The sequence below is a fragment of the Physeter macrocephalus genome, chromosome 14 (genome assembly GCF_002837175.3).
Source record: "Physeter macrocephalus isolate SW-GA chromosome 14, ASM283717v5, whole genome shotgun sequence".
NCBI lineage: Eukaryota > Metazoa > Chordata > Mammalia > Artiodactyla > Physeteridae > Physeter > Physeter macrocephalus.
In genome coordinates this window covers 123,191,830-123,205,884 of record NC_041227.1, presented here as the reverse complement: position 1 = coordinate 123,205,884, position 14,055 = coordinate 123,191,830, and the positions used below count along the sequence as shown (strand labels likewise).

The 14,055-nt window shown below is 66.6% G+C and overlaps 1 protein-coding gene across 1 annotated transcript in view; it reads right to left on the bottom strand.

The window, feature by feature from the left end:
* Positions 1-980: 980 nt before the first annotated feature.
* AATK (apoptosis associated tyrosine kinase) overlaps positions 981-14,055 on the bottom strand; it is a 38,282-nt gene continuing 25,207 nt past the window's right edge. Inside the window, exons 3-13 of the mRNA XM_028499879.2 lie at positions 13,236-13,383; positions 10,738-10,817; positions 10,076-10,194; positions 9,834-9,921; positions 8,716-8,849; positions 7,347-7,431; positions 7,149-7,270; positions 5,034-5,183; positions 1,938-4,599; positions 1,696-1,843; positions 981-1,525 (exon numbers count right to left, since the gene is read on the bottom strand). Coding sequence (XP_028355680.1) covers positions 1,296-1,525; positions 1,696-1,843; positions 1,938-4,599; positions 5,034-5,183; positions 7,149-7,270; positions 7,347-7,431; positions 8,716-8,849; positions 9,834-9,921; positions 10,076-10,194; positions 10,738-10,817; positions 13,236-13,383 — 3,966 coding nt within the window. The 3' untranslated portion in view covers positions 981-1,295. The remainder of the gene's footprint in view (positions 1,526-1,695; positions 1,844-1,937; positions 4,600-5,033; positions 5,184-7,148; positions 7,271-7,346; positions 7,432-8,715; positions 8,850-9,833; positions 9,922-10,075; positions 10,195-10,737; positions 10,818-13,235; positions 13,384-14,055) is intronic.

Sequence of the window (14,055 nt, the reverse complement as noted above, 5' to 3'; positions counted from 1 at the left end):
CCCCCAGGGCAGCACGGGGCTGGTGTGCACAGATGCTCTAATGTCCGGCGCCAGAGAGGGGCGTCTCGTCCTGCCCTGCTCCTCCGGGGTGCTGCACGGGGCACCGAAGCGCCTGGAAGCTGCTGCTGACCACTGCCAGGATGAAAGTCCCCACCACTCTTGGTCACCGTCCTCGCTGCTGCCGGGAAGAGAACCGGCAGGGGCTCCAAGCAGGGGCTGCCTGAGGCTCAGGCCTCTTTACAGCTGCCCCCAGCACCTGCTGTAGGACCTGGCAAACATGGTTAGGGAGACACTGGGGCCACAGGGACTCCTGAGAGCACCCTCCCCTCCAAGGACAGCCAGAGTCCCCTCCCCCAGGACTTTCACCTGGCCTCAATCCCTGGCTTAGGGGCCACTGAGCAGCTGGGGCTGCAGCAGGCCTGCCTGCCTGCCTATCTAGGTAGGAGCCAGACAATGATCCTTCCCGCCACATCACCAGGGACCGGGCCCAACAAAGCGCAGCATCAGCCCTCCGAGTCCTCTTTTTACAGGTGGGGAAACTGAGACCCAAACAGGACTGGGCTGGCCAAGGTCACATACTCGCCTCCTGGTGACCTGCTTGCTTGTTCAGACATCCATTAAGGGCACACTGTGTGACACAAACAGGCCAGCAGATCCTTCCCTAGAGGCTGCAGCCACAGGCCAAGGGCCGCAAGGGAGGGGCTGGGTCTGCCTGGGGGACAAGATAACTAGGGGCATCAGTGGAGGTGAGCTATCGGGGAAGCCCAGCAGAACGGGGTGGTGGCAACTGCGCAGGTATGAGCCCACCTGGTCTGAGGTTGAGAGGAGTGGAGCCTGGAGGGAGGGGTGAGCTAAGGCCCCTGAGTAGGGCCCCACCTGGGCACCCGAACCGCCACCACCATCTCTGGACAAGCCCATTAGATGTGAGATGGGGGTTGGTGGATGAGGCAGACCAGCAGGGGCTGGGAAGGTTCTGGCAGGAGAGGCTGCTGCAGGTCAGAGAGCAGGGTGGGGGGCACTCAGTGTCCAGCCCGGTGCCTTCGGAGGAGGGAGAAAAGAGCGCGGGGAGTGGGCATCCAGCCTACATCCTGAAGAGTGCTGAGCCAGCTCTGTCTGGGGCACTGCATCTCCTCAGGGCGGTGAGGAAACGTGCCAGGGTGGCCACAACAAACAGGCCTGGCGTGACCTGACCTCTCCGAGCCTCAGTTTCCCCGTCTGAAAACTGAGCTTGATCAGAAAACGAGAAATAACGAGCGCAGGGCCTCGCACCCAGCAGGTGCCCCTCCCGGCCGCCCTCACCACTGTCCTGACTCGGTGTCCCCTCCCGCCAGCCCCACCGCAGACTCACCTCCCACGGACCCGGAGTCCGAGTCGGAGACGTGCGTGATGGAGAAGCGGGACGCAGGCGCTGGTGAGACAGTGAAGCGAGAGAAGGGGCTGGGCTTGGGGGGCGCAGCGGGGACACGCGGGGCGGGCTCCTGGGCCGGCGTCAGCGGGAGGCCATCGTCCCACTCGAACCCTCCGCCTGCGAGGGGCCCGCCATCAGTTGTGGACCGGATGGGGGAGACCCCGCCCGGAGCAAGAGGTCACGTCCAGGCCCCGCCCGCCAGCGAAGTCACCGGCCCCCGCCATGTTGCCCCGCCTCCATGAGGGCCCCCCCACCCTCGCCGCCGCGTCACCCCGCCTCCAGCTCACCCTCTTCAGCCACGGGGCCTTCGGGGAAGCGGTCAGCCCGCCGAGGCCGGTCGCGGGTGCTGGGGGAGCCCGGGCTGCCTGCCGGGAACGTGGGGGACGACTCCTTGGCGCCAGGGAAGGGCTCCCCGAGCTCCCGGGTGGGGCTTTCCTGGAGGATCGGAACAGCACGAGTCTCCCATGGCTTCCCGTCCCGCCGCAGTCCCCCACTCCCCACGCAGAGCCCACCCAGGGCGGCCGCCCACCTGGTCGAAGAGGTAGACGGTGACGTCGTCGAAGAAGGACACGGCTTTCTTCTTGCGCTCCAGGTCGTCGCAGAAGGCCTCAGACAGCAGGCTGGGCATCTTAAGCAGGCTGCGCAGGTTGCGCGCACTCTGGCTCTCCGCCACCACCACCGGCACAGGCGGCGCCTCCTCCTCGCTCTCCTCGCTCGGCTCCTGGATGCTGTAGCAGCGGAGCTCCTCGTCCGACTCGTCGCTGTCTTCGCTGTCCTCCTCCTCCTCCTCCGGCCGCCCCTCTGGAGCCGCGGGGACTGCCGGCAGGGCCAGGCAGAGTGGGGTTCTGGGGGCACCTGGGCCCCCTGTCCGTTCCTGCAGGCCCGACCCTGACAGCAGTGCCAGGGTCTCCTGGAGCTCGGGGCGTTGGCTTTCTGAGCTGGGCCGGACCGGAGTCAGCAGGAAAATCTTAGAGCGCCCGGGGCTGGGCATGGGTGGCACCTGGGCTGGGTCTTGGGGCCAGGGAGGCTCCAGCCTGGGGCCCCTGGGGCAGGCGCTTGGCGCTGGGGAAGAGTCCTCAGGCAGTCGCAGTGGCGGCACCTCCCCGGGGCCAGAGCCCTGTGCCTCCGCAAGCATCCCCAGCTCAGGAGAGGGCAGTGCAGACGGCAGCCTGGGGCTCTTCGGGCTCTCCAGATCGGGCTCTGGCCCGGGGACTGGGACACCTCCTTGCTTCTCCTTGGGGCCCAAGGGGGGCTCTGGCTCCGTGTCCAGGTCTGAGAAGTAGGCAGAGTCACGGTAGGGATTCTTCTCGCTGAGGCCACCCAGGGAGGCGGCGAGACGAGTCTCTGGCCCGGGGCTCTCACCCTCTGAGGCCAGCTCCTCAAAGGCCTCCGGCTCACAGGGCTCATGCGCCTCCTTGAGTACAAACTCAGGGGACTCGTAGTTCTCTGTGTCGTAGCCGCTGTCCAGGGCTCGGGGCTGCCCGCCAGGGGTGCCAACAGCTAACGGGCTGAAGACCTCAGAGCCGCCATCACTGGCTGAGGATGGGATGTCCAGGGAGTCCAAGGAGTCGGGGGTCCCCACCTGCTTCTGTAGGGAGCGGAAGGCTGGTGTCACATCTGGTTTCTCAGCCTGCGGGCCGTCGCTGGACAAGTCGGTGAAGACACCAGAAGTGGCCTCAGTCGTGTCCTCGTCTTCGCTGCCTGGTGCCTCCAGCTCAGGGGAGCTGCTGCCACTGTCGCTGTCCAGGGCCTGGACTGGCTCGGTGGCAGGCTGTGGGCTGCCAGTGGGCGTGGGTGAGGCAGGCAGGGTGGGCGGGGTGCTGGCCTCCTCGGCAGGAAGCAGGGCTCCCTCTTGGGATGGGGATGGGATGGAGGGAAGGGACAGCTGGAGTCCAGCAGAGCCCTCGGCCTCCTCTGCAAGCCTGGGCTCTGCCTGGGGGCTGTCACCACCACTTCTGGCTGCCTCTGTCCAGGGGGATGTGACCAGGCAGGGGGCAGGTGTCAGGCCCTCAGCAGGATACAGATGGGGGAGGCCAAGGCAGCGGCCCAGCTCCTTACCAGAGGAGGCCCCCTTTGGCCCAAGGAGAGGCTCTCTGGGGTCCTCTGGGATCAGAGGATGGCCCAGCTCAGGGACGGTCTGTAGGGCCTGCTTCACACCAGGGCAGCAGTCCGTGTAGCTTGAGAGGCCCGGGACCCAGAATCCTGGTGCTCGGCTGCCGCTGTTGTTGTTGGCAGATACATTGGAGCTCCAGTGTCTGTGCTGGGCAGCCCTGGGCATCTCAGCCTCCCCCACCTCTTCCCCACCTGGGGATGGTTGGGCCCCGGAGCTCCCGGAGGGGGGTGTGCCCAGCGGGTCCTCAAAGAAGGGCGGGCAGAATGCCCCCACGCCCCAGTCAATATCCTCTGCTCTGGGCTCCGCCAGCACTGGGGTCTCCGGTGAGGGTGAGGGTGAGCGTGGGGTGCAAGGCAGGTCGCGGGCATGGCTCCTGCATGGGTGGTAGTCGCAGTGGCCCCAGGGGCCATCAGCGGGCGGCGCGCGGCCCAGCAGTGGCTCCATGACCAGCGAGGCGGCCGCGCTGCCGTCAGAGTCATCATCGTGATCACTGCCGTCGGGGCGCAGGGTGGCGGCGAGGGTGCTGGGGGCACAGCCGGCACAGTCGGGGTCGTGGCCTGCGGCAGTCGCGGGGTCTTCCAGGCGGATGAAGTACTCGCTGCCCACCGAGGGGCTGTGAGCGCTGAGCACCGGCACCACGCCTGGGGGAGCGCCATCCGGGACGCAGAGCTCCTGCAGACGCGCGGCTCGGCCCGGACTCAGTGCGCCCTCCGGCGGCGGGAAGGCCTCGGAGCCGCGGCCGGCTTCCCACTTGTACTCGAAGTTGAGGCCGCGGCTCGTCTCAGTCACCGTCAGCACGTCGTCACCATCCGTGTGGAAGCTGTCGCCAGCAAACTGCTCCAGCAGTGGGAAGGATGAGGTGGCCGCGAGCTCGCCCATGCCCCCCAGTGCCAGGCCTGCCGCCCCCAGCCCGGGGCCCGCGCCACCCCCGCCAGGCCGCAGTGAGCGCCAGCGCCGCTCAAACTCCTCCTCCGCCTCAGTGGCACCCTTGGCACACAGGTAGGACAGCAGCAGGTGCACCTCCTCGGCTGTCGGCCGCTGCTCAGGCTGCAGCCAGCAGAACTGCATCACCTCATACCTGCGGGAAGGGATGCCCTGGGGCTCAGTCCCTGCCCCCCACGGGTGGTAGTGCCTGGCCAGGACCCGCCCCCCCCGCCCCAAGGAGTGAGCCAGTCCGCCCTCAGCATGAGGGTCTGAGTTCCGCTCCTTCTCACACTCAGAATCCCCTGAGGCCAGTCAGGGGCATCTCCTCAAGTGGGCGCGGTGGTGTGGGAGACAGCAGTGGACCAGGGCACTGTTCCCTTAGCTCATCCCTGCCAGGGCTGCAGGCAACTTTGTGTTTTGGATAAAGCGGCCATTCCACTGTAGGCACAGGGTGGGGCCCAGAGGTCACTGCTGGCCGGGGGGAGCCAGGGGGAGCCACTTATGCTCCGGGGACTCAGAGCACCCCCCTTTGTGTTGTCCTTCCTGCTGGGACACCCCCAGCCCTGCCTGGCCTCACAGCGTCCTCACCAGCGGTCAGAGAGGGTCAGCTGCAGCTGGGGCTTGGGCAGCTTGAGCTGCTGCTCCCGGACAGCATAGGCCAGCACCTGCCGGTCGGAGTGGTGGGGATAGGGCTGCGCTCCCAGCTCAAAGAGCTCCCAGATGGTCACGCCCAGGGACCTGTGGGGGTGACAGCCATCAGAGGGCGGGCATGGCTGGCCAACGCACGGCTACAAAGGGTCTCGAAGACTTGGGTGCCAAGGGCAGCTCCCGTCATCACACCAGCAGCCAGAAGACGGCACCTTCCTTCAGTAAATGGGCAGTCTGTGCCACCTGGCCGGGTCCGAGCCCATGCCCAGGGTGCTTGGACAAATAAACGCCAGACCGGCCTCCCACAAACCCAGTCCATTTGTTCATTCGTTCATTCCCTTGCCGGGCTGAAGCCCAGACACTGCCAGGTGCAGGAGCTGCCGTGGAGAAGCTCCCAGTCCTGCCAGGTACCTGCGGAGGCCAGAGGGAGGGAGTGTGCTAGGGTGTGAGGCGGAGGGAGAGCTGAGCCTAGGGACACCCCAGCCAGCACAGGTGGGCCAGGCAGCCAGGGCACGCGGGGCTGGGAGAAGGCAGCTGCGATCTTTCCAGTGGGCGGTAGCTTCACCCAGCTCCCGGGGGCCCCAGGCTGTCCCACAAAACTGGGGGCATGAGGGACAGCAGATATGGCGACAGAGACGTCACAGTGGCCCTGGCCAAAGCTGTCTAGGGGACCCCAGTCAGTGTGGGCTGGTGGGCAGGCAGGGAAGGGTCAGCCAGAGGGAGAGGTGAGCGGGGAAAGGAAGTGTCCGTGACGGGGGTACAGTTAATGGCTCAGGGGAGACCCGTGGAGAGCTCAGGAAGGGGGACTGGGCCCTGGATCCAGGCCCTGGGGGTTTATCAGGAGCAGAGGGAGGCCAGACAGGCCTGGGAGGCTGGGAGGAAGCAGGAGGAGGAAGCAGGAGGGGGAAGCAGAGGCCGGTCAAGGCCAGGGACAGGGGACCACCACAGCCAAGCCTCTAGAGGCTGTAGTCCTGGGTCCAAGCACCCGCTCTGTACCCAGCCCCAAGCCTCCAGGCTGCAGTCACAGGAGACCCCCAGCCCCACTGTCCCCTCTCAATGGGAACAGGTGCTACCACGAGGCCCCACGTCTCATCAACTTGCCCGAGCGCTCTGACCCTGATGTCTTCGGGCGTCAGCCCAGTGGGCCCTGGGCGGGGCGGGGCAGGGCTTCCTCCACAGGCCCCATGGGCCCTGCCGCTCTGCCAGCCCAACCGCCGTGGGCCGTGGCGCTGGGCAGCGACAGGTGGCTCCAGAACCCCCACGACCTCACCTGGGGGCGTATTTGGCCACCTCCTACAGAGCGACAGGGCTACGCAAACACGTCCTCACACATGTGGCCTTCCTTGGCGTGGCCAGCCTGCATCCCCTCCAACACCAGGGAGCTGGCAGGCGGGGGGGGGACTCAGCCCCCCGGCAGCAGAGGCCGGTCAAGGCCAGGGACAGGGGACCACCACAGCCAAGCCTCTAGAGGCTGTAGTCCTGGGTCCAAGCACCCGCTCTGTACCCAGCCCCAAGCCTCCAGGCTGCAGTCACAGGAGACCCCCAGCCCCACTGTCCCCTCTCAATGGGAACAGGTGCTACCACGAGGCCCCACGTCTCATCAACTTGCCCGAGCGCTCTGACCCTGATGTCTTCGGGCGTCAGCCCAGTGGGCCCTGGGCGGGGCGGGGCAGGGCTTCCTCCACAGGCCCCATGGGCCCTGCCGCTCTGCCAGCCCAACCGCCGTGGGCCGTGGCGCTGGGCAGCGACAGGTGGCTCCAGAACCCCCACGACCTCACCTGGGGGCGTATTTGGCCACCTCCTACAGAGCGACAGGGCTACGCAAACACGTCCTCACACATGTGGCCTTCCTTGGCGTGGCCAGCCTGCATCCCCTCCAACACCAGGGAGCTGGCAGGCGGGGGGGGACTCAGCCCCCCGGCGCCCCGCGTCCTCACCGGACGCTCACTGAGCACCAGACAGGGCAGCCGTGAGGGCTGACGGTCGCAGGTGAGCATCAAGTCGTCAGCTTACAGGGCTCCAAGTCCTCGTGGCGACTGCCGGGCCCACACTCACCACACGTTGCTGGCCTTGGTCTGGTCCACCACCAGCAGGTTGCAGTGCACCTCGTCCACCAGCTCAGGCGCGATCCAGCGCAGTGGCACCCACAGCTGGTCGGCCGTCACAAAGTAGTCCTCCTGTCGGCACGCGGGACAGCGTCACCCCGCGGGCGAGCGCGGCCGGCCCTGCCCTGGCCCGAGCCGGCCCACTCACCCTGTATTTGCCGTGAGACAGGCCATAGTCGCCGATCTTCACCGTCAGGTCGGCTGTGAGCAGGCAGTTCCTCAGGGCCAGGTCACTGAGGGTGGGAGGGTGGGGTCAGCCGGCAGTGCCGGGCTGGGGCATCCAGGGCACTGAGGGGACTGGACCGCTTGTCGCCGAGGGCATCCTGGGCTCGGCTCGGTTGGTCGGTGGGTGGGTGGAAAGGGGCATCTCAGAGGCCGCCCCACCCTGCCCCTCGCCCAGCACTGGACACTTTGAGGGTCTGAGTGGATGGGGCCACACACGTTAGAAGGCAGACGAGGAAAACGAGGCCCAGGACCAGCTAGAAGGTGCCCAAGGGCCCTCCTTGGATGAGGCCTGCCTCACTGGAACCCCATCCCCTGACCCCAGTCCACTCCCCTGCTTCTCCTGTGACACCAGTCTGCTGACCCGTCCCTCGGGGGCGAGCCGGCCCAGGGACACCACAGTCTCCTGCCGCCCACACACTGCCACCCTCAGCTCCCTGAAGGCGGGCACCAGTGGGGAGACCGAGTGCCCCAGGGTCCCGCCCCTGCCCTGTGCACGCAGGGCCCCTGGCAGGGTGGGTGTGTGGAGTGCCCACCCAGCAGCGCCGCTCACCCCCGCCTTTGCCTCCTATCCACGGCCGGCCTTGGCTGCCGGCTCCTCCCCTGCCTGCCTTGTGGCCCCATGGGTGTCTGGGGCCCAGGGCACTAGGGCAAACGCGGGGCCAGCACACATCGGCCAAAATGCTGCTGTGCCGGGGGCCACAGATGGGCGCTTGGGGCTGGGTGGGCTCGGTGGGCAGGTCGGGAGGCTGGCAGCTGCCCTCTTCAACAAAATCACTGATGCTGGAGTTGCATGTGTCATCACTCAGCACCAGGATATTGTTGGGGAGGACGGCCCGTGTGCTGTCCGGGGCTGGTGGGGCCACGTCCATCGCCACTTCTTCTGGCATGTCCCCCTACGCTGGGCCCTGGCCCGTCTTTCCGACTTCAGGGGCCAGGGCGGGAAGCAGGACAGAGCCACCCCTCCCTCCGGGCCTGAGAGAGAGGAGAGTAGGGGCCGCCGTAGGGCCACCAGGCAGTGCTGACCACCCTGGGTACAGAGGATGGGCCTCAGGCCCGACCACATGCCCAGCCAGGCCAGCTGGACGGGGGACGTCGCCTCGCTTAACCCTCCTGCAGAAGCAGGTGTTCAACTCCCATCTGCCTGGTATTTATTATTTGACAAAATCCCTTTGTACAGTGGTCCCTAGAGGATAAACAAAGACTAACCCGGTTAATTGAGGATCCGCCTCACGCGGCCCCCGGAGCAGGTGCGGAGGCCCCGCAGAGAGCTCGCGGGCCGCCTGTGCCCTCACCTGTGCACGTAGTTGTTGCGATGCAAGTGCAGGACACCACAGGCCACCTCACAGGCCATGCGCTGCAGGGTCAGAGGGTCGGGCGCCATGGACTCTGCCACCCGACAGCTCCGCAGGTAGCCCTTGAGGTCCCCCTGCCGAGAAGAGCAGCACTGTCACCTGCTGGTGGGGAGTGGGTGCCCGTGCAAGCCCACCGCCCGGCCCCTCCCTCCTCAGCAGGGCCCATGGGGTTCCAGGCGTCCTGCTGAGGCCGCAGCGCTGCCGCTGCCCAGAGGAGCCCATGTCCACCCGCCCCAGGGCCAGCTCTCAGTAGGATGACCCCGCAGGCAGCGCACACTTTGCCCACACCGACAGCCCCAGCCCCAGGCAGCCTTGCGGGGCAGCAGGGTCATAACCCGCATACAGACCACTGGGGCCCAGATGCTCGCCACCTCTCAGCTGGTGGGCGGCAGACAGGCCACACGAGCAGTGACGCTGAGCCTGGGCGGAACCCAGAGCCAGTGGCCAGAGTGTCCTCTGGCAACTCCTCGACCTGCTGATGACCTGCTGACGCCGCTCAGCTCCAGGGAGGGCCCAGGCATCCTGGGGAAGCCCTGGGAGGCTACGCCAGGAGTCCAGAAACTAGATGGTGGGGGGGGCCCACGTCTGTGGAGGCCGCCTCCCTGTCGGCAAGCGTCTCAGCTGTGTGTGTGTGTGTGTGTGTGTGTGTGTCTGTGTGTGTGTGTGTGTGTGTCTGTGTGTGGCGGGGGACCCGAGACCAAAGTACGAGCGAGGCCGTGGACCAGACGCCAGGGCCGTGAGCCTCCCGAGCGGGCCGGGGTGCCTCTCAAGCAAACCGCCGTGATTCGGAGCAGCACAGGCAGATGGGGAAGCCCCCTCTCCCCCAGGGTGCAGTGGAATCCCAACCTGGACAGCCGCTGTCTCTGAGGGGGGACCACCTCCTTCCTCCCCCAGGCCGCCTCTGGGAGGTAGTGGTGCAGAGCCACCTGGACCCCACTTTGGGGGGGATGTGAGGCCCAGAGGGTGGAGGTGAGGGGTCCCCGGCTCAGCAGGAAGGCCAGGCCCACCTTCCAGAAGCACAGGGCAGGGGCTGGAGGGCCAGGGAGCGGGCGACTCACCATCGGGCAGAACTCCATCACCAACAGGTAGGGCGTCACCTCGGCGCACTGGGCCAGGCACTGGAGCAGGTTGCTGTGCTGCAGGGCCCTGCGGGAGCCAACAGGCTGCCCCCCTGACTCGCACTCAGGGCAGGGCAGGAGCGGGGCAGCACAGAGCTTGCCTTTGTCCACAGGGCCCACGTCCCCACCTCCCGGCCAGTGGCCCACCCCCTCCGCTGAGCCTGTCCCCAGGTGCCACCCACCTGTAGGGCTGCGCCTCCTCCAGGAACTGCATCTGCTCCTGCACGCTGGCGCTCACCTTCAGCTCCTTCACCACCACCTGGGTGCTGCTGATGCCCGAGTTCACCTCCCCGAGGAATACCTGCGAGGCAGGCGTCACCAGGTGGGCGGACTCCACCGTCCCCAAGCTCCGCCCCCCAGCCTTGCTCTTCCAGCCAAAGCAGTCTGTTTCTGTGCCTCAATGTACTCATCCGCAAAATGGGTTCTGGACTGCTCCTGCGAGAGCGAGCCCTCCTGGCTGTAATACTCCGTCTTTTGTGTCTGCCTCCCCTAAGGTCCCCAGCTGTTCTCAGAGCTCTGGGGGTCTGCAGTGAGGAAGATGGACTCATTGTCCCACCCAGGCTGGTGGTCAGGGAGAAGCCAGGACCCAGATGCCGCTCCCCATCCCTGCCCAATCAGAGGCATCTCCCAGCATGATATCAGGATCTGCAGAGAAAAGGCTGCCGGACCCTGAGGTCCCCAGGGAGGGGCCCAGTACAGTGCGCCTTGAGAGGGGACCCCAGGGCTGGGGAGGTTTCTAGGAGAAGCAGGTCTCCAACCCACCCTCTCCACCTGCCAGGCAAAAGAGCGGACCACGCTGCCAGTCCCTCCCCCATCCCCACCAACCCCCGGGACGGCAACTCACCTTCCCAAACCAGCCGTGGCCAATCTCCTCCAGGTACAGGAGGCTGTGCCGGCCCAGATCTGTGGACTTGAGCAGCTGCACTGTAACAGGGCAGGGGGCTCAGAGATGCCAGCTCAGCCTCCATCATCGCCCCCATCTTCTCTCGCCTGGCCCCTAGAGGGGCTGCCTGCATGGCCTGTTCTGGGGAGCCACCCAGAGCCCCCTGCTCCCTCCTGATGGGGGCAGCCATCAGGAGCAGGGCACCTGATGCCCAGGGGAGCTGTGGACCTGCAAGCCGCATCCATGCATCTTTCTGAGTGGATCTGGGAAGGCTGTGCCCCAAGCTACAGGGACAAGCCAGGCTGGAAACAGCAGGGCCTGGAGCCGGGACCAGCGCACAGGCAATGCTGGGCAGGCAATGTGGCTGGGGCGGAGGCCATGGGGAGGAGGGCAGTGGAGTGGCCCGTCCCCTCACCCCTGCCGCAGGCTGGCATTCCAGCGCCAGGCACGCCAAAGGCTCCTTTGTTGGGGGCTGCTTGGCACGGCCCTGTACGGAACACACTGGGCCCATTCTCCTGCAGGCTGGGCTGGGTGAGGTCAGCAGGCAGGAAGGGTCAGTGAGGGCCCCAGAGGAAGGGCCAGAGCTGCTGAGCCCACCCACACCCCGCCTGTGCCCCAAGGGATTCCCCGAATTCTGCTCCCACGCCAACTGTCCGGAGGGCCCAGGGGACAGGCTGAACCTGGCAGCCAGTAGACTCCAAGGTGAGGGGCTGCTCCCAGGGACTGGAGACCCTAGGGAATGTTGACCTTGATGCTGAGCAGAATTGGGGGTAAGGGGTCCCACTGGGGCCCTGAGTCCCGGGGCTCCTCCCCCTAAGGTCCAGCCTGCTGCCCCCCACCTCCAGCCTGGGGTCTCCCCAAGCAGGCTCAGCAGTCTTGACAGTGGGGCAGTGATGGAGGTGGAGCATGCTGATTGCCAGCCAACGGGAAAGTTCTCCTGGCAGCTCCAGGTGGCATGGCAGGCCTGGTCCGGGGGTTCTGGGGTCCGCACCCAAGGGGCAGCACCTACAGAGCCAGGCTGGGGAGCCTGAAGGCTGGGCCATCTTCCCCCACAGTTTAGAGGGGTAGTACTCGCTGCCCAGGTTTTTAATCCTTGACCTCCAGGTTGGCTGCCCTCCCAGCATCACCCAAATCTCTCCCCCTCCCCAGAAGCAGGGTACCCTATAAAGAATAGAACAGAGCTAAAAAATAGAAAAAAGCATGCAATCACTGCCCCCTCCTGGGTCCCTGTCCCCCCTCATCCCCAGGGACAGTCCCTTAAGCAGTGGAAGACACTGGGTCTCAAAGATTCCCTGGGGTCCCAGGCACACACACTGCCAGGGGCAGGTGACAGGCCCAGGCCAGGGATACAGTGTCCCCCGGGGGGCCCCTTGCTCCGCAACAGCTCCTAGCGTCCAGCACTGTCAGCACAGGCTCAGAAACTCCCATGGTCACCCAGGAAGGCTGGAGGGCCTCCTATAGCAAAGACCCCACCTTCAAGATTTTATGGGGTGTTCCTTTGGGCCACTCGACAGAGGAGCCCCGGGACCTGACATTCCTGCCTAACTGGTGAGGTCTCCTCTAGGAGACACCTGCAGGGGGGTGGGGAGTGACAGTCATGCTGCCGGGGGGCTGGGCCCAGCCCAGTGCCTTGGAGGCCCCCGGCCCATGATGAAGGCTGGGCAGCATCGTGGTCAGGACCAGCAGGGCCCGGAACACAAGCAGGTTGGGCAGGCCTACTCATCACAGGTCCGGGTGCCAACAGAGCCCCCCCGGGCCTCAAACCCTACTCAGTGCGGCTGGAGGAGCTGGGGGTGGGCACAGGCCTGACCTAGGAGCTGCCAGGGAGGGGGCCTGGGGCCAGGGACCCCCCCACCAGCCTCCAGACAAAACTGGGGGGTTCTTGCAGTGGTGAATCAGGCAGATGTGGGTTCAAAGCCCAGCTTGGCCACTGACCTTTAACCTCTGGAGTGTGGGCCCTGCATCTGCCATGTGGGTTGCCAGCCTGGTGGGGGGACCACGGGATGGGGCGAGTGGGAGACATGGCAAGGAAGCCACAGGAAGAGGCCCCGCCTGCACCTGAAACCTGCATGCACTGGGGGGACCCAGGCCCCTCCTTCCCCCACCCCAGGGTCCTGAGCAAAAGGCTCCACCCACAGAAGGAACCCCGAAGTGCCCCTCCCCCCCAGTGGGCGGGCCCTGCCCCTGGGCACCACAGAGCCCATGTACGGGGTCCAGCATCCCAGGGACCACAGAGAAGCCCCGCCTCCCAGCACATAGGTGCCCACCCCAGGACCAGAGGGAGCGACCCCCGCCCCCTTTGCACAGTAGCCCCAGCTGGCCCAAGCCTGTTCACAGCGCCCCAGGTCTCAGCAAAAGGGGGCACACACCAGCCCCTTGCCTCCCTCCACCCCCGGGAGCACTGACCCCCGAGCCACACCCTACGCCCACCACCTGGGCCCAGCTGGGGGCTCACTCACCTGAACGCCCGGGCTGCTTGGCCATAGGCAGGGAGACCTCAGTGAGCGGCAGGACGTACACGTCAGGCCCGTTCTGAGCAGCTGCTGCCGGGGAGCCCTGTGCCGAGAAGTCGGCCGCGTACTCTTCCCCCTCGGCATTCTCAAACTCCTGGGCCAAACGGGTGACACACGCGGTGAGCTCCAGGGCTCCCCAGAAGGGGGAGGGGCAGGGGACAGGGGGCAGGGCAGGGAGAGAACAAGGGGTGCAGGCCAGCTCTGAAAGGCCCCTTTCTTCCTGGGGCCCCGCTCCCACAAGCAGCCCTGCCAGCTGCCCCCTCCACCCACCTCCTCACTCCTCAGGACAGAGAACAGACCCCACTCCTAGGCTGCCCCCTCTGCAGGGGCACCAGCTGCCCCAGGAGGGCGGGGTTCGGTTTGTGTTGGTTGGGGAGTGGGGATTCGCCTCCCATGGGCAGAGCCTTAAGGGTGGGGGCCGTGAGCCCCGGGGCAGGCGGGCCTCACCCAGCCTCAGCCCACCCACATCCACGCCTACCAGGCTCAGGCCAGGGTGGGCAGCACCAGGCCCCCACTGGCGGGGGGGGTGGGGGTGGGGTGGGGTGGGGTGGGGCTGGAGGCCAGCTGCCCCTGCCCATCCAGAGTCAGCCCTCCACACCTCTCAGCCACCCCACCTCCCAGCAGCCTTCGCCCTGGGCTCCGGGTACCCCCTGGTCAGTGGCTCCAGGGTCGTGGCTGGGGAATCCAGGACAGGCGCTCCGTCCTCCCACCCTGACCCAGTGGACAAGCAACTAAGTGCCCCTGCTCCTCCCGGACAAGGAGCATT